Source organism: Carassius carassius, chromosome 19 (assembly GCF_963082965.1).
Source record: "Carassius carassius chromosome 19, fCarCar2.1, whole genome shotgun sequence".
In the NCBI taxonomy this organism is placed as follows: Eukaryota; Metazoa; Chordata; class Actinopteri; order Cypriniformes; family Cyprinidae; genus Carassius; species Carassius carassius.
The window spans coordinates 7197689-7223434 of NC_081773.1; the positions used below are offsets into that span (position 1 = coordinate 7197689).

Genomic DNA, 25746 nt, shown 5'->3' on the forward strand with positions numbered 1-25746 from the left:
GGCCCGACTGAAAGTTGACATTCTATTGGTTAAGAGAACAGAACAGACGCCCCCGCCGCAGCCAATCAGCGCTCGATCCCAACAAGGTATGCTGACACCTGATTGGACGCCAGCGTGACTCTTTAACGCATGTGAGCAGCTGGCAAGCCGACTTCTTTTCACAAACGGATAGGTCATCTGAGTAGTCGGTCCTCACCAGCTCCACAGTTCCTCTGTATCTGATAGTCAGGTGAGTGAAAACTGTCCTTCGTGTTTTAATCGCGAAACCTTAAGACAACCCTTTTATTAAGAACGCTAAAGACACGATAAGAGCATCAATCTGCCACCGCTAATACACACTGATGTTCGTAGATGAGGAACACATCTTAATCGTTTGTATTTTGCCAGAGTTTTATACATCCATTTTATCATATATATAACGTTATATATATTTTTACGTCTGTCATTAGTGATGTGAATGCGGCGCGAGCATGATGAAACCGAGCCCTGCGTCACAGCATCACGATCGGCGCGAGCACAATGAAGCCAATAGCCACGCGATTGCGTCATCTTACCTTACTTCTGTTCTGTCGTTAACATGACGCTCTTACATGTTATACAGTACTAACATGTATATATGTTACATGCACCTTCTGTAAAAAATTATTTTGAGTCATTTATTTATTTATTAACCGTTATCATCTCTCTTCTATTTAAGCCGGATGACATCAAAACTGTCCTTGCTTTTTCTGTAATGTCGACGGCTGTCGAAGAGTGTATAAATATAAGGGGGGTAATAATAAAAAAAAAAACTTGTTTAGAATGCTTGGTATGAGTTAAGTCGCTGAGAATTCTCGAGGCATCCTGTATATAACCAGCATTTTTTTTTTGTCAAACATTTTCTTCAGTTTGAGAATATTTTGTGAAGCTTTACGCTTGTGAGATACTGTTTCAGTGTTGTTGTGTACAGTATCATGAATAAACAGAGTTTGAAAGAGTGAATTCCCCTGTACAGACTAATACTACCTTTGTATAATCTCAGTTGTCTGAAAAGTCACTCCCCTTGAGAGCAGAAAGCAGAAGTTTCTTATTCCACTTTGTCTGGTATTGCTAAATGCTTTTTTTTTTTTTTTTTTCTCGATGCATGTATGACTGTTCTGATTATGTGACTAATGATGCTGTCAGATGAGAGCAGAAGGGATGTTTTTTGCTAATCTTGGAATTTTTTATTCACGTTTAACGTAGTTAATGCTTAAGGCTACAATCAAAACATCCCAGATGCCAGTGAAATGAAGCAAAATGCTGGGATATTTTTTATTCCTCTTCGAAAATGCTCCATCCTAAAGTTTACATTTGGTTGAAAGGCTTTGTTGGTGTTGTGTTTCAGTTCATGGTTCATTGCATTAAAGTCATTTCCTGTCAAATTTATGAACATGAACAAGTATAACCGTTCTGTTCTGAGCGAGACCTACAACATCTGCTGGATCTGAAAGAAAAGTCTTTTGCAGACACTGTTCCAGTTCACCTAGATCCAAAGTTTTTTTTTTTTTTTTTTAATTAGTTATTTATTTTTTGGATTTATTAGGGATCAACTTTTGCTTATTCACGCTTTCACCTGAATGAAGTTGGTTTAATGATAAGAGCGCTTGATCTTCGTGTTTGAGATTGCCGAGATTTATGGGTCTAATCTAATACTTCTTATCTAATGTTGTTACCAAGAAGTTGAGGGTTTTGCACACATTCTGAATGAACTGCGTTATCATACATTAAGATTGTATTTTGGCGTCCATATTTGTCAAAAATGTTGTTTACCTTTTAAAAAGGAAGGAATGTTCTAGGAATATTATCTTTTAGGTGGTGTTGGAGACTTCCATGCTACTTTAAAGTCTAGTTTGGCTTCCTCTGAGGCATGTTGTGATCTGTCAGTGTTGCATAAGAACATGAGAACAGTATTTAAACATAATGGAGTGAATAAACATTTAGAGCGATATGCCCACATTTATGATGGAGGGGTTGCGTAATTCTTCCTAGCAATGTTTATATTTGTTTACTGGGTGTTTGTAGTACTATACAAAGAAAAACCTGGTGAACGACGGTTAAAATGTTTCCTTTCACAGGTGAACCATGCCATCAGTACCATCTAGTTCTGAGTCAGCTGGGACTGGCCCCGTCTGCCCACATGCTGCCAAAGTCCTCACAAATGCTGCACATGGAGAACCTGGCTTCAACAGAGATGCTGTATTGAACGGGAAGGCTGGGCACAAGTTAAGTGTGAATGAAACCAATGGTCACCATGTGCAGAGTGTGACTGCTGAGCACATTGAGAATGGATCCGAAGGCAGCATGGAGAGGAAATGGATTCGGCCAGATTTGCCCAGCAGATGCACCTGGAAACTTGGTGACCCAAATACAGAGTCGCCCCACAAGCACTTCCAAAGGTAAGATATCGACACGCTTTCCTCAGAATTCATATTTGTCAATGAAAAGGGTGTCAGTGGAAAGTCTAAATCTTTGATTATGCTAGACAGCATGATTTTAATTAAAAAAAGGAAATGCAATGGATTCATTTAAGGGAAAACATTACAGAAACGATGATGTAAGTTACATTGCCGTTTTCTTTTGCTTGACATATTGGTAGATTTTACTCAACAGGCTCTAACTCTGTTACAGACTTTTTATCACCTGTATTATTTAAATCTGTGTTCCTGATATTATAATGTCAGATGTTTTTGTTGTTGTTTTTGAAAGAAACTTTCATGGCCTTGCAAGTAACTTTTGTTTAACAGCAGTGTCCTTTGAGAAAGAATGACTCTTCTAGAAATGTAAACGTGAATTACCACACCCTTATCTTAACTCAAAGCAATGCCACAGTCTGCAGAGTCACTGTGATTCAGCTCATTCAGTTTCATTGTGGTTTGTTGATGGTGGATGTTACTGTGTGTTTGTGGTTGTGTGTAACCACTTAATTTGCTCCTTCACAGAACAAAGACACCCAATATCCTTCCCAACATTTTAAGCAGGATTGGAGAGACCCCACTGGTCCGCATGAACAAGATTCCTAAAGCTTCAGGCCTCAAGTGTGAGCTTTGTAAGTACCTGTACCTTATAGGTGTGGGGGGGTATCTTCACACCTGGTTTCATTTTTTTTTTTTTTTCGTGCCCTGTGAGGACATGAAAATCACATGATCATTTAAGGGCAGCCTGAGAAGTGCATGTGTTGGCACGTGTGTCTGTGTTGGGAAGTAAGGGGCTGTGTTCTGGAATGAGCAACGCAGGTGTTCGGTTTCCTCCTCCTTTTAGATTTGAGCTGCATCCAAATATGCCTACTTCCCTTATAGATGAAAAACTGTGTAAAAAGAGTAGTATGTCTGAATTCATAATACTTGCTGACTAAATGGTTACAGATAAATACTTGGCATTATAAACTAAAGATCACACACTACCAGACTGTCCAACTGGAAGGAATCAAAATCTGAAGCTACACTTTGCTCTTGCGCTTTTCTCCGACTGCCCAAAATCTGCAGACTGGCTTTGACTTTAAGGAATTTTGATACATAGATTCATCCTCCAAATCTGTGTAAAAGTCATGTTGTGTTGTGTATAAAACGTAACATGCTAGTTTTGTTTTATTGGTGATTTACGATCTTAGTGCATATCGCTACCTGCTGGGCTGCAGTATTATTATTATTATTATATTTTTTAATCTGATCAGATTTTTTCTTTATGTGAACAATTTATTGTTTGTTTGATGCTAAATATATAAAGAATGCCTGATAGATTTAAAAAAGGAAAGTTTCTGAAAAGATACCTAATATGACTAAGTTTATTTTTTGTTTGGCTGTTTTGCTTCCACAATTGTCATAAGGCTAGATAACCACTCAAACACCAAAACTGAAAGAACAACAAAACCATGCTCACAAAATGGCTGCAGTCTTTCATTTTGTCAAAGTTGAACGAGTTTAGCTGCATGGGTCAAAAGTGTAGCAGGACTGTTAAGCCCCTCTTTCTTTTAACAAGCTTTGTTTGAACGTGTTATTGTGTGGAAGTCAAAGCCTTTTGAGTCAAAATGCTTTAATGAGCTTTATAATGTGGATTCAATACATCTAGAGATTTCATGTGAACAAGATTACCCTTCGACCAGTTCAGACGATCAGCTTTGGCATTACCGACGTGGAATAACCTGACTAACTGCATCTGATTAGGTGTACATTTCACATATTTGCATGTGTGGCTGTGCCATTATGATGGTCTAGTTGTACAGTATATGGCTTCCATTGGTTTAAAGGGAAAGTTCACCCAAAAGTGAATATTCTATCATAAATTACTCACCTTAATGTTACACTTTATTTTAAGTTACACTTTATTTTAAGGTGTCCTTGTTGGTGTAATTACACATTTTAATTACAGAATAATATTAATTAACTACATGTACTTACTATAAGGTAGGGTTAGGATTAGGGTTGTTTTAGGGTTACTTGCATGTAATTATGCATGATTTATTGTTTTTATAATAGTTAGTGCATGTAACGTGTAACATGGACACCTTAAAAAAAAAAGTGTTACCCAAAATAAATGTAACTAATCTGTTACAGTTACTGAGAAAAAAATGTGTATTTAAATTAGTTACTTGTGAAAATGTTAATGATTACTAAGGGGGTTACATCTGAATACTACTTTTATTAATTTGCTATTTTTTGTTATGATTTTAAATCTTGATTTAATCTTTGTGTGGCTAAGGTTTAAAATGACATTATTCTAATCTTGATTGAAGAATGAAGAATTTCGAGAGTCTGTGTTGAGTGTTGAGAGTCCTACTGCAAGGTTTCAATGTTTGAAAAGGATTAACCATTGAAAACCCATTTTGTTAGAAATTTAGAAAAGTAATCAAATATAATCTGTTACATTACTTTAATTGAAATAGTTACACTACTTTTTATATTTTAAATAGGGTGTCTTGTAATCTGTAAACTATTACATTATAAACCATATGTAAACTATAACCCTCCCAACAATGGACATCAGTGATTTAACCATAATGTGAGAATACTTTTTGTGCACAAAAAAAAAAAAAAAACTTTATTCCACATTTCTTTTCTCTTCCTTGACCAGTGTATTTATAATCTAAACGAGCAAGTTGATGATGTGTAATTGATAACATGTGCAAATGGAAAAGTTGGATTTCTAAGGTTTTTTTCTTTTCTTTTTCTTTTTTTGTATTTCTATCGGTCTAGTGGCTAAATGTGAGTTCTTCAACGCCGGTGGTAGCGTGAAGGACAGAATCAGTCTGCGAATGGTAGAGGATGCGGAGAGAGACGGCATCCTGAAACCTGGAGACACCATCATTGAGCCCACGTCAGGAAACACAGGTGTGTGTCTACACCATTAGCCATTATAATGATTATTCTCATTTTAGGATTTCTTTTGAAAACAGGCACGGAATGTTTTTAACTGTGCCTTGTGGAAGAACCTTTGTTCCATTTAGTTTAAGTCAGGCACTGGAATGCTGGAGGACCAGTTTTAATGTGCCACTCAACTAGTCGTGCACCAAAATCAAAGCATGACTGTGCAAATACAGTGTGCTAAGTGTTATTTAACATCTAACACTTACTGATCAGTGAAGTGTAGATTATTGATAATATAAAGTGGTACAGACCATGTGACTGTCATGTGTGTTTTCAGGGATCGGTCTCGCTTTGGCAGCAGCAGTCAAAGGTTATCGCTGCATCATAGTCATGCCTGAGAAGATGAGCATGGAAAAGGTGAGATAATAAAGATAAATAAGGTGTGGGTGTGTTCCACCTAATATTTGTGGTGTGTATGAATGTGCATTGTGATAGTCATGTGTTTTGTGTCCTCACATGCTCCCAGGTGGATGTGCTCCGTGCTCTCGGTGCTGAGATTGTTCGTACCCCTACCTCAGCCCGGTTTGACTCTCCTGAGTCTCACGTGGGGGTGGCTTGGCGTTTGAAGAACGAGATTCCTAACGCTCATATTCTGGACCAGTACCGCAATCCCAGCAACCCCCTTGCCCACTATGACACCACTGCAGAGGAGATTCTGGAGCAGTGTGATGGTAAATTAAAACCTTTGTGGTTTTGTCAAAATTAAACATTCGCCTCTGTTTTCAGTAACTTGGATGCTTTTTATGAAAGCCCATCAAATGTCCAACATTAAACATGTTTTTTTGTTTGTTTAAATAGGCATTTGAATATTGACCAAAAGGTCAAGAATAACTGCTTATGAATAATGTCTATTTTTCCTTCGCTGTAGGTAAAATAGACATGCTGGTAGCCGGAGCTGGCACTGGTGGCACCATCACGGGCATCGCTCGCAAGCTGAAGGAGAAATGCCCTAATATCAAGGTGATGAGCCTCTGTGATCACTACATAAAATCTCATACACCTGTCAATTAACTTGTTTTCTGTCTGTCTGTTTGCTAATTATTTAATGTTACACTTGGTTTGGAATACTCTTGCATTACTATTTCTTATGAGTAACTACTTTAAGTCTTGAAAGTGTTGTTGTTGTTGTTGTTCATTTTGAATTCTGAATAATTACTTATATGAATTATTATTTATTTTTTTTCACATCAGATAGTTGGAGTGGACCCTGAGGGCTCTATCCTTGCTGAGCCAGAGGAGCTGAATAAGACTGATAAGACCCAATATGAGGTTGAGGGCATCGGATATGACTTCATCCCCACTGTTCTGGACAGATCTGTAAGTTTGCATTGGTGCAGTAGGCTTTTATGCAGTTGTGTGTTTTATGTTTACTAATGGCAGTTACCCCTATCGCCATGATCAGTCTTAAATTTTACGTCCTGTAATTGACATGTCTTTGTAATGGTAGCGTACTGGTTCTATCATCATATTAAAATCAGGCAGTATGCATAGTTTTTAAGCAGAATCGTTCAAAAATATGCCTTTTTATAATGACACAAGCTGCCTAGAGAGGATGCATGTCTTGTCTTTTCCAGATATTTAGATCTTGAAGTGCATAGACGTTTTACCCTTAATAAAAAATAAAAAGAGGCACAGTGAGAGAAAAATTTTAAGATGCATTGAGAACAGTGATGTTTTAGTGTAATTGGTATACTATTATAATTTTCATACTTAAAAACTGTTGTTTGAGCTGTTTTTAGGTTATAAATGTACATTTTGTTTTCTGTTTGTGTCATCATGTTATCAGCTGTAATTCCTAAACTGACCGTCATGAGTGTTTTCCTGTTTCTGTTTGCTGTCTGCACTATATTTAGTCATGATACTGTGTAAACAATTTCTTTTAAGGAAAATGGCAAATAATAGATGGTTTAAACGCACTTCATTCCAGCCAACGTAAGACAATATCAGTTCAATTTTTACCACGTTTACTGCGTCTCAGGTGGTGGATAGTTGGTACAAGTCCAATGATGAAGAGTCCTTTACCATGTCTCGTCTGCTCATCAGAGAGGAGGGTCTTCTGTGTGGTATGTGACTTGCAGCACATCACTCTCAATTCATATGTGTCAAATTAAGTGCGTATCTAAACCCTGTTGTCTGTCACTCTTTGTAGGTGGTAGTTCAGGCACAGCCATGGCTGCAGCAGTGCATGCAGCCAAAGAGCTGGAGGAGGGCCAGCGCTGTGTGGTGATTCTCCCCGACTCCATCCGCAACTACATGTAGGTTTCTGTGTTCCCAACATTGTAGTGTGCTTAGCTGTGCTGTGAATGTGTGTTTTATGTTGCCTGGTAGATTAAGCAACAACAATACTAATGTGATGTTTAATGATATGTTTGGAATTGGATGCTTCTGTACTACCAGTGTTGAGAAGCTCTTTTGTTATGTGTAGCTTCTCAAAATATTAAACGTAGCTAAACTAAGGTAATCGTACAACTTAAGTTGTATAAATGTTCGATATATAAAAAAGAAATGTAAATCATCCCTAACGCTGATGTTTAATAAGATTAAACCGATAAATGTCCACTAAAAATAACGTCTCGGTTACGTATGTAACCCATGTTCCCTGAAGGAGGGAATGGAGATGTCATGTTGATGACAGATGAAATTGGGATCCCTACCAAAGTACAACAGTGAGATAGGATAACACTGGGAAAACGTACCCATTCTACACTGAACAGGAACATTGCGGAAACCCCATCCTTCCCAAACAAGGTTTCGGATCACTTACACATACTGATGACTGTTTAGGGCCATATGGAAGATTTAGAGGTGAGGAAACCGTCTTGAGAAAACATGGGCTCAAAGCTATAATGTGGGCATAATACACGTATGGGATCCACTTAGGTTGCTACATATGACACACAGCCCTCTACCAGTTCTCACAGATGTAACGCAACTTAATTAAATTAAGTAGTCTATATAAAATTTCTAATTGAAAAACGAGTAGTTTTACTGGTTTAATATTTTATTATACATATCTGTACTTTTACTCCGGTGCTTAATTTGTGTACTTCGTCCACCACTGCAAACTCTAGGTATGATTTGTCAACCAAGAATGCGTGCAGGTCCCCTAACCTCTTGATGGAGGTCAATGCAACCAGGAGCAGAGTATTCATTGAAAGAAACTTAAGACTGACTGACTGCAAAGGCTTGTATGGGCCCTGCTATAGCGCTCTGAGCACCAGAGTCAAGTCCCAAAGAGGGTATAGAGGGAGGAAGAGGAGTTTTCAACTTTCTCGCCCCCCAAGGAACCTGATAATCAGGTCATGCTTCCCTTCCAATTTTCCCTCCATGTAGGGGTGTGCGATATATATCGTCTGTGATAATATCGTTAGTGTTGTTTTGACGATGTGCGATTTGTCATTATAGATTACTTTGCAAAAAACATTCAAAACACCCCATTCTGCTGGGAGCGCAGCTATTGACAGCTCGTCGGCTTCACTGTTGGGCAGACCCAGAATGTGAATGGCCTGAAGCAACCTCGAGAATGTCTGACTCCAATGTAGGAGGTGGTGAGCGAGTTGTGACATGCGATGGGAGTGTAGACCACCTTGCCACTCAGCTGATGTATGCAATGGTTTCAGTGTTGTCCATATGGACTGGGTTGCCCCACCGTCGAGGGTGGGAGGGATAAGGAGCTAGCAGGATTGTTTATGACAGCAAAAAAAAAAAAACCTGAGTATGCATTGCACCTGCTGTCTATTTATACTCTCACTGCGATCAGTGGCAGCCGGCCCAGGATTTAAAAGGGATTTTACAGAATAATGATAGCAAAAGAACTACAATTAATTGCAATGTGTTTGAACAATTTGCAAATAATGTTTGTTAAAATAGGCAAGCATTCACTCTAAATCAAATGCCTTGTATGCCAAAAATCACGTTAATGTTTCTTATCTCATTACATTTAAACAAATGAATTGGATATATGCATAAATTGTAAATCAAAATGGCAACATTTGACAGTAAAGTCATCTAACTTTTCTATCATAAAAAAGTTGACATTAAATGTTAAGCTAACTTAAATCTTGCGTTGAACTAATAAAAATAAAGAAAAGTTAATTAATGAAGTGATTTATTATTAAAAAAAAAAATCTGTTTTAGTTGATTATCTAAACACTAATTCCTCAATGAATGGAGTATGTGTACTGTACATAGTATGTAAATTCCGTTTCCCATGACGCAGTGCACTGAAAAGCCACTTGGTAATAAACATGTGACACTCTGAGATCATGTAACGGCAGTGTGGCATGCATTTCTAACATCTATCCTTCCTTACTTTATTAAATTATTTTAAAATTTTATGTATTAAGCTTTATGTTAATGTGCCTTTTTAAAACAAATTCTTTGTTCTCCTCACCCTCAGGTCTAAATTTCTTAGCGACAAGTGGATGTGTGAAAAGGGCTTCCTGCGTGAGGAGGATCTTGTAGTCAACAAGCCATGGTGAGCGTAAATACATACTCACATACGCACGTTTTCTTTGAAAGCACCCTTGTTATTTACACACTGATATCCTGTGCAAATATAGACACTCTATGCATCTGTTACTACACTAGTCTGCATTACAGCTACAGTTCAGCTTCTAAATGTAGAGACGTGATCACTTTCCCAAATTACTGTCTGTGTGTCTTCTCACCGTGAGTCTTTATTCTCCTCCCCCTCCACCCGCTCGCTCGTCTCTCTGTAGGTGGTGGAATCTGACTCTACAGGAGCTACGGCTCTCTGCCCCACTGACTGTGCTGCCTTTAGTGTCCATTAAGAAGACCATTCAGATCCTGAAAGAGAAGGCTTTTGACCAAGCCCCAGTGGTGGACGAGGCCGGGTAGGTCATTCATCCAGAAACCCGTTTTACTAGAACATGACCATTTTCTCAAGCCTCTGAAGATTTTATTCCCATGTCCTCGAGGAGATCATATCAGTGCAAATCGCTTGAAAAAATTAATTGTCACAATTAATGCATATTCAGTGCTACGTAATGGGTTCAGTTGAGACATCATGGACTACACTGATAAGGATGTCAAACAATGAGAAGGAAAAATCCTTTAAATATGTCTTTAACAAATTGTGTGTGCAGTTGTGTGTAAAAAAAAAATGTTCTTAATATATTGAAAAGCATTTAATGATATGCTAGGTAATTTTTATTTTTATGTACATATAAAAAAATACATTGTAAAATAATTTATATAGAAATAGGTTTCTTGGCTTATTTCATTTGACGCATGAAAACATAATTTTAAAAAGGCCAAAATATCTATATTTAAGTTCCTCACTGATATTGTCACACAACAGTAAAACAAATATAAAATATATAAAAATAAAAACCTAATGCTGAACTTCTTCGATTTTATTTAGGCATGGCTATTTACACTGTAAATAATAGATGCTGTTTACCCTGAAAATAGCAATTACATTCTATTTACACTTAGTGCAAATAACATATTTTCTTAGTGATAGATGCTATTTACGCTGTAAATAATGATTTCGCGACAAAAACCAAGTGCTTTACTATCTATGTTTGACAGGCATCTTTTTTCAGTCTCAATCAGAATAAAAATGTATGCTTTTCAACTTTTCATTTAAATTGTAACTTTCCAGATTTTTCTGCCCCACCTAATTTTTCATTTTAAATATGTGTGTTTGTGTGTGTGTGTGTGTACCTGTTATTCCTTTTGTTATGGGGACCAAATGCTCCCATAAGTATAGTAATAGCAGTAAATTTTGACTTTGCAGGGATATTTTTTTGTCCCTATGAGGAAACAAGCTTTTAAATCATACAGAATTTCTTTCGAAAACATAAAAAGTTTTGTGTTAGAGTTATGGTAAAGGGGCTAGAAACTACAGTATGTACAATATAAAAACCATTAGGCCTTTTGAATGTCCCCATAAAACATGGAAACCCAACGCTGTGTGTAATATAGGTATGGATTAATTATTAATTCACATACTGAAATATTTCATCATGGAGGTCACGGTCGATAAAATGTTGTTTCTTTGTTTGTTTTGATTTATTAGTTATTTTGAATTAGCTTAATACAAATCATCTCCCTGATTTGTATCATCAGCACATTAGTAGAAGCTCCAAGACAGAGATTTCCAAAATGCACAGTGCTGGGGACTTCCAGGACCGAGATTGAGACCTGAATCATGTCATTAACCTAAAAATACCTAAATGGTAAGACAGATGGTAAGTGGAGTACAGTGTGGCTCAGTCTGGTGTCTGGTTTTCTCCCTGTAGGCAGATTCTGGGCATGGTCACATTGGGGAACATGCTCTCGTCCGTTCTGGCTGGGAAGGTCAGGCCATCCGATCCTATAAACAAAGTTCTCTACAAACAGTTTAAACAGGTGGGCACGCAAACACAGACACACCCCCCTTTCTGTCATACTGTACATGCAACAGAAGGACCGAAAAAAGGATGCACACGACATGTTCAAATAAACCTTGAGGCATCATAATCCAGTGTTGTTGTGGTCTGTAATAAAGACTCCTGCTGTTTGGATTTCTGAAGCTTGCACGGAGAAGCAAATAATAGCAGAATAATAACATGTTAATTGTACATGTCAAAGACATTATCAGTACACACAGTGCTACTTAAGCTGCACTGACAGATGAAATGTGATCGCTCAATAGTCATATTGTTTCTCTCTTTGTAGGTGCGCCTAACTGATAACCTGGGCAAACTCTCACGTATCCTTGAGACGGACCATTTCGCCCTTGTTGTGCATGAACAGATTCAGTGTAAGTCATTTGACTCTGTTAGACCTTTTCCTAACCAGTCTGCTGCTCTCCATTTTCTTATTTTAGTTGTATACACTATAAACGTAAAAGATTCAGAAGTTTGGGGTTAGTATGTATGTATGTATTTGTGAAATAGTATTTATTTTATTATTGATGCATTAAATTGATCAAGTATCAGGGAAAACCGTTAAATTCTTACAAAAGATGTCAATTTGAAATCAGTGCTGTTCTTTTGAACTTCATATTTACGTGGTAGAAGCAAATCAAAAAGATGCCAACATGCCCTCAAACAAAATTTGATCCAGACTGCGGTAAATACAGATGTTATTTAGCAATGCATTTAGGTTGGCACTTTTAAAAGGTGGGACCTACAGCAAAACTATTTGTGTAAGGAATGTAAAGGATTTTCAAAGCCTCTTCTTCATGTGACCGAATTAACAGGTATTGTACAAAGTGTACAAAAGTCTTACCACACAAAATGTAGCACTATTCAGAAACAACAGTCTTATTCATGGAGCTAAATGCAGTATGGCACCAATTCCTGAACTCCGGATCACTGCTCCCCTTCTGTTGCTATTTGTTGCAAAGAAATTTCTACATTGTGAACCTGTTCAAGGACATTACACCTGCTGCTGTGGCAAACTCGGCCAAGTGCTAGAACAACACTACAGTGAGCTTAGCTTTTTCAAACGACAATTAACAAACATTATATAAGAATATGGGGCTGCTTTGATCAAATTATTTTTGCACTTTTTTGGCATCTGTAACACCAATTATTTCGACCCCAGCAGTGCTGTTGTAGCATCATTATTATACTATTATGGTTTTTGTTGTGCATTTTTTTGTTCTTTATTTTTTTTAGTATTTTTTTTTTTTTTAGTATTTTTTCATGGCTATGTAGATTTATATAGTTTGTCATTTTAGTTCTTCAACTTAAGCATTAAAACAGTGATTCTGAAGTGCTTAAGAGGTCTTAAATTCATAGTTCAATTCATAGCAAAACAAAATAGATTTTCCAGTATTTTTGTTTACCAATACAAATATCGAAACTTTATTTACTTGAGGTGTAAAATAAAGAGATTAAGTCTTGAAACTGAGCAAAATGAAGTGAGTTTATGATTAAAATAAGAACAAATATCTATCAGTGGGGTATGAAAATAACTTGTCCATTTAAATGAAGCTGTTCTCATCTCATGTCATTTTGTTTCCCAAGTAAATGTATCTAGATTCAATAATCTTTAGACATTTGGACTGGAAAACAAGACTAAGATACAAGTCACAATCTTTCCTTGTGTTTTTTATTTTTATTTTATTTTTATTAATTTTTTTGTGATCAGAAAGTACAGTCAAACTTATTTCGATATTTCAGTGTTTGGGAGCAGAGTTGTTCCACCTTTAAAAATGTGTTTTGTAAAAAAAAAAAAACAAATGATTAAAAAGTTGCTAATGCAGTTATTTGTGTGCTCCCTAAAATGTACTTTTAGAGAACGCACTCCCTTTAAATTATTACATTTTATTTACTCTGTACCAAAATAAAAAAAGAAGCACCATCTTAACACCTGCAGAAACCTTTTATAAAATATCCCTATTATTATTCACTACTGTTTTTAGGTTTAGTTAATGATAATATCCCCGGACCTCAGTCAGATGAAGTACTGTAAATGCATGGTGTCACTGCAGTGGATGGTCCACTCCTCCGTCTGAATTGCAGTTCTTGTCTTCCAGACATGAGCAATGGATCCCCAAAGATGAGGCAGATGGTGTTTGGGGTGGTGACAGCCATTGACCTGCTGAACTACGTGGCCACTCGTGAGAGGAGGGAGCGCTCACTGTCCGAGTGCTCGCTGTCCGAAGATCAGTGAACAACCAAGAGTTGAAGCTTTTCACAGTTTTTACCTTTATTTCTCTGCAAGTGGTATGCTCCACATATGCTTTTATAAGAGCCAGTCAATATAGATTTACATGTAAAACAAATTTCTCTCTGTTTACAGCATGTTCTTCTTTTATCTCTAAAGAAGAGATAGCTGTTTTGTTAGCCAATCAGCATAGTGAAGTTATATCACAGATCAGTCAAACACCATTTGTAGTTTTGTTTACTTTGCAGATTTGATTTGATGGTGTATATATTTAAAAGAATGTTATTTTATTCTTTTAATAACTCTGCATGCAGTTTGATTTAGTTTAGTTTATGTGCTGGATTCAGGTGCTCTCTTGTTAAAGCTACAGCTTCAATCACCACCTAGTGACTGCAATAGATTACGACAGGCATAGAAACTTCGACTTTCAGGATTCATGCTCTGCTTTTTGGCACAATTATCTCTGGAACGTGTGAGGAGTTTTGCAGGTTGATACTAAGTGTGTTTAGCAAAGCAAACTGCACCCGGACGAGATGACTTGTGATTTTTCTTGTATTGTTGCAAGACCGGATATTGAGTGTAAATAAATAATAGCAGTTTGGACTTGCTTTAAACACATCACTCTGTGTTGAGCAAATTTGATTGTTTCATTTTTCTATGTTCTTTTCGTCTGACCTCTTGTAAATCAAAACTTTAACTGATAGAGAATGAATAAGATTGTTTGTATATGAGTTAATGTGAAGTAAATGAATGTGTGAGGGTGCATTAGTTTGCACTCCTGATCATGGTTTCTGGAGTCTCTGGCTCAGAATGTCTTTACTCATTTGATTTGCTTTTCCTTGAATCTTTTTGCTTTAATAAGTGAGAGTTACAAATAAAGACTTCTTTTCCGGAAGGGATACTGGTTGTAATGATTGTTGTCACTACATCTGTCTTTCAGGTCAATAGATCAGAACATTTTATTCAGGCTGATGTGAATTACAGTTTGTCATCAGTCTCCCCCCAAACAATAGTGAAAATGTTTTAAAGTCTTCATATATATATATATATAAATATGAACACTATTAACAACAATTATTATGATGCAATCAAACTTCTAGCAAAATTTGGTATTTCTGTATGTTGTTTCAGGGTTTGCATCATCTGAGGGGATGGTATCATCTTCTGAGGTGTTATGGATCCAGACTGAAGCTTGTGTAAATCCTAGTTACCACTAGTTACCAAAAGTCCAGCATTTTGTGACCTTAGGGAGCGTGATGGATTGTAGCATGGTAGAAGACTAGTTAGGTACGCAGGAGCTAAACCATTAAGGTCTTATAGGTGAGTAATAATATTTTGTAATAGATAAATAGTGCAGAGACTGCGAATTGGTGGGTATTTGTTAAATGTGAGCTAAAATCATCACAATTAAAAGTACCAAAGATTAAACTACTTCAGTCTGTGTGCACTGCATTTAATACACACATTTTATAATTTTAGTTGAATTTATTGAGATGCACCTGTAAAGTCAAAGGCATAAAATTCCCCAAATCAGTTTAATGTTTACTAAGTATTAATTATATGAATGAACACAAACTAATGATGCAGCAGCACAATTACTGGTATCTGCCTCAGTTGAAGAAAAAAAAAGAAAAGTTTTATGTATCAGTTACACGTTTGAGTTTAGTTTATGTGGAAAGTTGTGGCATTATTAATTTAGGATGCATGCTGAAAACTAGTCAATGGTCACCAATAGTCATTAGAACATATTTAAAGAAATCAACATTAATTTCATAATAGGCACGGATATATTAACAACACATACCCTTTTATTATGTAGAGATATTACAAAAGTCTCCATACAGCCTCTGTTAACTCTTTAAACCTGACAAATAGCGCCGCCTGCTGGGGTTATGAAGATTAACACGTACTTGACCTTGATCTTGATTTAATAATGTGGTCTCTGACTGCTGGACTGTATGAGAGCTCAATATCTGTCTTGGCTGTTCATTGTCAGTGATTTTTATCAGTGGAATATTTCATGCGGTATTAAAATGTCTGAAATTATGAATATGCTTTTACGCAGCATTGCATCTTCAAGAGCCATGTGATATTAGCAGCCCAATAAATCAGCATATGCAAAGTTTTAGAGAAAAGTACTGATGTTTAAAAGCAGTATTTGACACTTTTTGCCCATATTTAGCTCACAAATAAAATGTGCTCTGAAAATGTGCTCTGCATGAACTTGCACAGGCCTGCATGAGTGCATGGAGGTTGTTTTGGAAACTTTTCTTCCTCTGGTCAAGTCTCCAATCCATCTCCACTCACCATCAGTAACGTCATTCATTTTTCCTTTGAAGCTTCCTGGCGCTGGGCCTCTGCTGTTACGAGAAATCTGCCTTTGCTGTCGTACAGGACCCTTCCCCACTCAATCCATAATACAAACGCACATCACTGCTAATTTAGACCTGAACTTCAATGATTTAATGAACAAATCACTTTTACAACTAACTGTGACAGGAAATCTTTCTAAAATAAAACCAGTTTCTTTTCTTTTTCCCTTTGTTTGTGGTTTAACGGGATTGTGTTTGCACTTTCTGTTTTGTGCTGCTCTATTTAGTTAACTGATGGCTATGAATTGTTGACAAGCTTGTAGTTGATTCAGATCTGTGTCTCTGTGGTGAGCTATTGTTGCATGTGATTTGGATTAGATTGTTTCAGTAATGTTGGGATGGTTCCTTTAATAAAAACAGGCTTGCAGAATATACAAATTATTAGGAAAAAAAGATAAATAAATATAGGCTTTCAAGCTAAAATAAAGGAAAAGAAAAACATAAAGGTTAATTTACAGAGGAAATTGGGTTCATATATATATATAATACTTTTAATTAGCAAAGATGTAATAAATTGATCAGAAATGACAGTTAAGGTTTCTACATGGTGATTTCAGGAGATTTCTTTTTTAAATAAATGCTGTTCTTTTTAATCTAACCAACATTTGCAAGCTAGTATATAGTTTATATTAATACCTAATACATATCCTATATAAAATATAATAATAAAATATTACAATGAAATTATTATTAAATCATATTTATTATTATTATTATAAAATTATCTATAAGATAATATTTACAGGATAGTTTATTGCTGAATAAATCAAATCACATGGACACATTAAATTAAGCATTCCCCTCACAGATGATTAATTTTTGTTCAGGCTTCCATTACCGAACAGCATTTCATAGCAATTTTAGAATCGTTTAATTTCACAGCCACAGTGTTGGTATAAGAGTCCTACAGTGTCTCCTCTCAGCACATAATCACACCGCAGTGCAGACTACAGTAAATACAGATGTTATTTAGCAATGCATTTAGGTTGGCACTTTTAAAAGGTGGGACCTACAGCAAAACTATTTGTGTAAGGAATGTAAAGGATTTTCAAAGCCTCTTCTTCATGTGACCGAATTAACAGGTATTGTACAAAGTGTACAAAAGTCTTACCACACAAAATGTAGCACTATTCAGAAACAACAGTCTTATTCATGGAGCTAAATGCAGTATGGCACCAATTCCTGAACTCCGGATCACTGCTCCCCTTCTGTTGCTATTTGTTGCAAAGAAATTTCTACATTGTGAACCTGTTCAAGGACATTACACCTGCTGCTGTGGCAAACTCGGCCAAGTGCTAGAACAACACTACAGTGAGCTTAGCTTTTTCAAACGACAATTAACAAACATTATATAAGAATATGGGGCTGCTTTGATCAAATTATTTTTGCACTTTTTTGGCATCTGTAACACCAATTATTTCGACCCCAGCAGTGCTGTTGTAGCATCGTTATTGTACTATTATGGTTTTTGTTGTGCATTTTTTTTTTTTGTATTTTTTCATGGCTATGTAGATTTATATAGCTTGTCATTTTAGTTCTTCAACTTAAGCATTAAAACAGTGATTCTGAAGTGCTTAAGAGGTCTTAAATTCATAGTTCAATTCATAGCAAAACAAAATAGATTTTCCAGTATTTTTGTTTACCAATACAAATATCGAAACGTCCTTAAATCAATAAAAATTTACTTGAGGTGTAAAATAAAGAGATTAAGTCTTGAAACTGAGCAAAATGAAGTGAGTTTATGATTAAAATAAGAACAAATATCTATCAGTGGGGTATGAAAATAACTTGTCCATTTAAATGAAGCTGTTCTCATCTCATGTCATTTTGTTTCCCAAGTAAATGTATCTAGATTCAATAATCTTTAGACATTTGGACTGGAAAACAAGACTAAGATACAAGTCACAATCTTTCCTTGTGTTTTTTTATTTTATTTTATTTTTATTAATTTTTTTGTGATCAGAAAGTACAGTCAAACTTATTTCGATATTTCAGTGTTTGGGAGCAGAGTTGTTCCACCTTTAAAAATGTATTTTGTAAAAAAAAAAAAACAAATGATTAAAAAGTTGCTAATGCAGTTATTTGTGTGCTCCCTAAAATGTACTTTTAGAGAACGCACTCCCTTTAAATTATTACATTTTATTTACTCTGTACCAAAATAAAAAAAGAAGCACCATCTTAACACCTGCAGAAACCTTTTATAAAATATCCCTATTATTATTCACTACTGTTTTTAGGTTTAGTTAATGATAATATCCCCGGACCTCAGTCAGATGAAGTACTGTAAATGCATGGTGTCACTGCAGTGGATGGTCCACTCCTCCGTCTGAATTGCAGTTCTTGTCTTCCAGACATGAGCAATGGATCCCCAAAGATGAGGCAGATGGTGTTTGGGGTGGTGACAGCCATTGACCTGCTGAACTACGTGGCCACTCGTGAGAGGAGGGAGCGCTCACTGTCCGAGTGCTCGCTGTCCGAAGATCAGTGAACAACCAAGAGTTGAAGCTTTTCACAGTTTTTACCTTTATTTCTCTGCAAGTGGTATGCTCCACATATGCTTTTATAAGAGCCAGTCAATATAGATTTACATGTAAAACAAATTTCTCTCTGTTTACAGCATGTTCTTCTTTTATCTCTAAAGAAGAGATAGCTGTTTTGTTAGCCAATCAGCATAGTGAAGTTATATCACAGATCAGTCAAACACCATTTGTAGTTTTGTTTACTTTGCAGATTTAATTTGATGGTTTATATATTTAAAAGAATGTTATTTTATTATTTTAATAACTCTGCATGCAGTTTGATTTAGTTTAGTTTATGTGCTGGATTCAGGTGCTCTCTTGTTAAAGCTACAGCTTCAATCACCACCTAGTGACTGCAATAGATTACGACAGGCATAGAAACTTCGACTTTCAGGATTCATGCTCTGCTTTTTGGCACAATTATCTCTGGAACGTGTGAGGAGTTTTGCAGGTTGATACTAAGTGTGTTTAGCAAAGCAAACTGCACCCGGACGAGATGACTTGTGATTTTTCTTGTATTGTTGCAAGACCGGATATTGAGTGTAAATAAATAATAGCAGTTTGGACTTGCTTTAAACACATCACTCTGTGTTGAGCAAATTTGATTGTTTCATTTTTCTATGTTCTTTTCGTCTGACCTCTTGTAAATCAAAACTTTAACTGATAGAGAATGAATAAGATTGTTTGTATATGAGTTAATGTGAAGTAAATGAATGTGTGAGGGTGCATTAGTTTGCACTCCTGATCATGGTTTCTGGAGTCTCTGGCTCAGAATGTCTTTACTCATTTGATTTGCTTTTCCTTGAATCTTTTTGCTTTAATAAGTGAGAGTTACAAATAAAGACTTCTTTTCCGGAAGGGATACTGGTTGTAATGATTGTTGTCACTACATCTGTCTTTCAGGTCAATAGATCAGAACATTTTATTCAGGCTGATGTGAATTACAGTTTGTCATCAGTCTCCCCCCAAACAATAGTGAAAATGTTTTAAAGTCTTCATATATATATATATATAAATATGAACACTATTAACAACAATTATTATGATGCAATCAAACTTCTAGCAAAATTTGGTATTTCTGTATGTTGTTTCAGGGTTTGCATCATCTGAGGGGATGGTATCATCTTCTGAGGTGTTATGGATCCAGACTGAAGCTTGTGTAAATCCTAGTTACCACTAGTTACCAAAAGTCCAGCATTTTGTGACCTTAGGGAGCGTGATGGATTGTAGCATGGTAGAAGACTAGTTAGGTACGCAGGAGCTAAACCATTAAGGTCTTATAGGTGAGTAATAATATTTTGTAATAGATAAATAGTGCAGAGACTGCGAATTGGTGGGTATTTGTTAAATGTGAGCTAAAATCATCACAATTAAAAGTACCAAAGATTAAACTACTTCAGTCTGTGTGCACTGCATTTAATACACACATTTTATAATTTTAGTTGAATTTATTGAGATGCACCTGTAAAGTCAAAGGCATAAAATTCCCCAAATCAGTTTAATGTTTACTAAGTATTAATTATATGAATGAACACAAACTAATGATGCAGCAGCACAATTACTGGTATCTGCCTCAGTTGAAGAAAAAAAAGAAAAGTTTTATGTATCAGTTACACGTTTGAGTTTAGTTTATGTGGAAAGTTGTGGTATTATTAATTTAGGATGCATGCTGAAAACTAGTCAATGGTCACCAATAGTCATTAGAACATATTTAAAGAAATCAACATTAATTTCATAATAGGCACGGATATATTAACAACACATACCCTTTTATTATGTAGAGATATTACAAAAGTCTCCATACAGCCTCTGTTAACTCTTTAAACCTGACAAATAGCGCCGCCTGCTGGGGTTATGAAGATTAACACGTACTTCATCTTGATCTTGATTTAATAATGTGGTCTTTGACTGCTGGACTGTATGAGAGCTCAATATCTGTCTTGGCTGTTCATTGTCAGTGATTTTTATCAGTGGAATATTTCATGCGGTATTAAAATGTCTGAAATTATGAATATGCTTTTACGCAGCATTGCATCTTCAAGAGCCATGTGATATTAGCAGCCCAATAAATCAGCATATGCAAAGTTTTAGAGAAAAGTACTGATGTTTAAAAGCAGTATTTGACACTTTTTGCCCATATTTAGCTCACAAATAAAATGTGCTCTGAAAATGTGCTCTGCATGAACTTGCACAGGCCTGCATGAGTGCATGGAGGTTGTTTTGGAAACTTTTCTTCCTCTGGTCAAGTCTCCAATCAATCTCCACTCACCATCAGTAACGTCATTCATTTTTCCTTTGAAGCTTCCTGGCACTGGGCCTCTGCTGTTACGAGAAATCTGCCTTTGCTGTCGTACAGGACCCTTCCCCACTCAATCAATAATACAAACGCACATCACTGCTAATTTAGACCTGAACTTCAATGATTTAATGAACAAATCACTTTTACAACTAACTGTGACAGGAAATCTTTCTAAAATAAAACCAGTTTCTTTTCCTTTTCCCTTTGTTTGTGGTTTAACAGGATTGTGTTTGCACTTTCTGTTTTGTGCTGCTCTATTTAGTTAACTGATGGCTATGAATTGTTGACAAGCTTGTAGTTGATTCAGATCTGTGTCTCTGTGGTGAGCTATTGTTGCATGTGATTTGGATTAGATTGTTTCAGTAATGTTGGGATGGTTCCTTTAATAAAAACAGGCTTGCAGAATATACAAATTATTAGGAAAAAAAGATAAATAAATATAGGCTTTCAAACTAAAATAAAGGAAAAGAAAAACATAAAGGTTAAATTACAGAGGAAATTGGGTTCATATATATATATAATACTTTTAATTAGCAAAGATGTAATAAATTGATCAGAAATGACAGTTAAGGTTTCTACATGGTGATTTCAGGAGATTTCTTTTTTAAATAAATGCTGTTCTTTTTAATCTAACCAACATTTGCAAGCTAGTATATAGTTTATATTAATACCTAATATATATCCTATATAAAATATAATAATAAAATATTACAATGAAATTATTATTAAATCATATTTATTATTATTATTATAAAATTATCTATAAGATAATATTTACAGGATAGTTTATTGCTGAATAAATCAAATCACATGGACACATTAAATTAAGCATTGCCCTCACAGATGATTAATTTTTGTTCAGGCTTCCATTACCGAACAGCATTTCATAGCAATTTTAGAATCGTTTAATTTCACAGCCACAGTGTTGGTATAAGAGTCCTACAGTGTCTCCTCTCAGCACACAATCACACCGCAGTGCAGCTTAATGAGGCAGAAAGACCCGACAGCTCTGGCAGGAGACATGCCTGGAAAGTCCTGCTCCAACAAAAACATCACGAGCGCTCCAGTCTGTTTAACAGCATCATTTCCACTCATTACATGAGCAGTGCAGATCTGCGCTCACTCACATAGTCCTGTATCTCCTGTGAGTGACTCATGACGGCTCCTGCGTCATTCTCCGTCACTGCCACCAAGAGCAACATTCATATTGAGATTATTATCCAGAGCCAAGATTACACATTCCTTTCTCGAATGGCTTTCTTTTCAGCCTTCTCTGAAGTGACACGCTCCAGTCAGGCTGCTCTTTCTGTTGATTACACGGCTACTCCAGTAGGTGGCGACATACAACTATCTTTATTTGCGTTTCATTAAGTTAGATCCCGATATGTTTCATTATTAGCTCTCAATATGTGAGAGACCTCTCGTGTCTGCGTGCACAAAGGAAAAAGGACATCCGCAATGTGCAGTTTCAATCTCTCTCAATCAACATCAAAGCGTTTATTAAAAAGCAAAGAGTGAACCACTGATGGCAGATGGACTATTCGGACGATGTCTTTCATACCTTTCTAGAACAGTGTCATTTACTTAGCAGTCAATGGGGACAGTCGCAAGGCTCCAGGTTTTCATCCAAAATATCTCAAATTGTGTTTCAATTCAGGGTGGAGTAACCCTTTAAACACAACAACAACAACAACAACAAAAAACGTACAGTCTAGTGTAGCATAAAAAGGAGCCAACAATGTGTTAAAAGGAGTCAGTACTCAAATGCAAATTTTTACTGTTGATTGGAGGCATGCAGTCCATCAGTCACTGCTGCGGCTGCAGTGTTCATCCACACAACTCCTTGAAATTGAAACATAGCTTTGGCTTTGTCTGTCAGCATGATTTGTATTTTGGTGTGTTTTAAAGAAAAACTTGTATAACTGGATTTACACTGCCAAGAACATGTAATGGTTTTCAGCCTCAGGCCGTGGTCAGTCAAACTCATTATTTTGTTTTCAATCTCCTCAGACAAGAGCGTTAAGGAATGTGTGTGTGTGTGTGTGTGTTCAAAAGTCTGAATCAGTTGGTGTTCAGCCCTCTTTAAACCCAGACTGCTGGACAAACTCCAAGAGCATGATAAAACTTTATTGCAAAAACGTCCCTGCCAACGTCCTTCAGTCTATTGGTTTCTGTTCTTCTCAATTTCCAATAATGACAGCTGTGACACTGCGAGAGGGATTGGGGCTTTCAGTCTAAACTTAGTTCACTTATGGTCAGAGAGAACAAGTGAAATGCACTTTAACATTTGTAGTCTATTAAGACAAAAAGGAACAACAACAATATAAAAACCCTGTGGATCATCCAGAAAATGACACCTATTGTTTTAAGTTTCAATAAAACTTTTGAATGGGTTAAATTTGATACATTCAGTTATTATTTTGTCTTGTGGAGTATATGTAAACATCTGTTATGTGATGGTAATTGTATAGTCATTAAAACCATGGAAATTATTTAGGGACTAGAAAATTGTAAACAAATCAAAACTTCTTTATTTGAAAGATCTTACTCTGGACATTCATTCAGACAAATTCATGAAGTGCAAGATGTTTTTAAACATTACTGAAGGAACATTTCTTCAATATGCAGGCCAACCAATCAATGCCAATTTTAATTTCCTTTTTTTCCCCACTTTAATTCTGTAAAGAAGAAATCATAATGCCTAGGCACAGTTTGACAGCGGTACCTTTTTTCATTACATTAAAACATTAAAATGTCAAATTAATAATATCTACATACATAATACATAATACCTTCTTAAACATAAAACTTAACCCTTTAATAAAAAGTAAATTCAAATACAAAAATTTATTTTTTTTTTATAACCGAAAAATAATTCAGTGGCACTTTATTGTTTTTATTTAATAATATTGAAATATTTTATCTTGAACTATTTTATTCATGACAAATTAACATCAACTACATTTTTCATTTTGTAGGATATTGGTAATATTTTATCTTTTATAATTCTTTAGCCTTGTTTTGAGAATACAACCTCCTACCCAAAGCATAATAATGGGGGTCACTTTATTTATTAGACCTTTTATTTATTTATTTTTATATGTGACATCTGTCAACCCTTCAATGGTACTTTAAATAAAACACACACTGCTTTATGCACTGGACACTGTTTCCTTCAGAAGTTTTGACACACCTGTCCATTCCAAAGCTGTCAAACCTGTGGAGACTGGAATACATATGCACATGTACACAAACAAGCAAGTCCAATACGCAAACATACCTACATTTATTAGCAGAGAAACACAGATGCATCCACATTCTCCTGCTGGGAACGTCAATGTTTAATAAAGGCTGATGTGTTTTAGCTGTACTCGGCCCCTCCAGAGAGCGATCTGGCCAGAACGCCACATAATACGAGGCACTGAGAGGAGCTACTTGATTTTGAAAAGCAGGAGAAAGTGGTGTTTGTGCTTGAAATCGTAATGGGGAAGTTGCTGGGAGGGTTGATGGTTGGGTAGACATGACGTAAGCAAAAACAGCTTTGGTTTCAATTTGAGTCTTTTGCGTCATTCCTTTGAATGCCATAATAAATCATGGAAATGACATCCCATTAGCCCCACTCCAGGCTTCCGCCCTCCCCGTCCTCCACTCCTTCAGCTGCTTCTTCATATGGCAAACGAGGTATGAAATATCACTGTGCAGCGAGAAAGAGAGAGAAGAAAAGCACTATAAAAGCAGAAAGAAGTGGCTCTGAGAGTCGAAGTGAAAAGGTTATCAGAGGACTGAAGAATAAAAGAGGCTGTGAGGCTGAGAGTGAAAAGAAGGGAAGAGGAGTCGCTGTGTGCTTTTGATGATGAACTGACGTCACAGCCAGTGCTCAGAGCGCAGCCTGAGGCAGAGAGGAGAAACATGTGTTTGGCTTTCCACCTTTTCACTTTTAGATTCTAAAAATGCCTGTTTTTGTGTCTATAAGCTCTGCATTTTTAGCTGCAGCAGATTTATCTCCTCTGTTTTCTGAAGTTTGGACTGTGGGGTTAGTCAGCGGCTTGGCTCTGGAAATCAGTAAGGCATACCAAAATGTGTCTTTTTAAAATATATATATAGTTTGCATAATTAATTCTGTTTTAATTTAAAAAAATAAAAATAAACAATGTGTACACAACAATTTCAATCAACAATGATTAATTCTCAAAAGAAATGCATATCTTGTCCATACGCCAAACCGAAGAGATAAAATATGATTTTGCTATGAGAAAAACTGTAGATAAAAATTGATTTAAGATCAATAATATATCTAGATTGCAAAACGATTTTGTAAAAATATGGCATATGTAAGAAGAAAAATAACTATAAATACTACAAAAAAACAATCATTTTTATTGTAATAAAACATGCATTGTGATGATGATTATTATGATCATTATTATAGGCCTAGACAAAACATTCATAATGCAGATTATGAGTTTATTCTTGTAGAATAATGACCATATAGGTAATGTCAAAACTGATTCTGCACATTTAATATTGGACCCTGCATATAAAAATAA

At 36.0% G+C, this 25746-nt stretch overlaps 1 protein-coding gene across 2 annotated transcripts; it reads left to right on the forward strand.

The window, feature by feature from the left end:
* Positions 1 to 74: 74 nt before the first annotated feature.
* cbsb (cystathionine beta-synthase b) lies at positions 75 to 19762 on the forward strand. 2 transcript variants are annotated; one of them, XR_009422416.1, is made up of 16 exons: positions 75 to 229; positions 2097 to 2417; positions 2961 to 3067; positions 5211 to 5345; positions 5659 to 5738; positions 5848 to 6052; positions 6250 to 6341; positions 6573 to 6698; positions 7360 to 7444; positions 7531 to 7636; positions 9781 to 9858; positions 10103 to 10237; positions 11651 to 11759; positions 12069 to 12153; positions 13879 to 14512; positions 19344 to 19762. XR_009422416.1 is itself a non-coding variant. In XM_059499672.1 (15 exons), the coding sequence occupies exons 2-15, from the start codon at positions 2104 to 2106 to the stop codon at positions 14013 to 14015; spliced, it is 1794 nt and encodes a 597-aa protein (XP_059355655.1). In that variant the 5' UTR covers positions 75 to 229; positions 2097 to 2103; the 3' UTR covers positions 14016 to 14908. The 2 variants fall into 2 exon arrangements, 1 of the variants encoding a protein (XP_059355655.1); XM_059499672.1 differs by lacking the exon at positions 19344 to 19762 and having other exon boundaries at positions 13879 to 14908.
* Positions 19763 to 25746: the final 5984 nt, after the last annotated feature.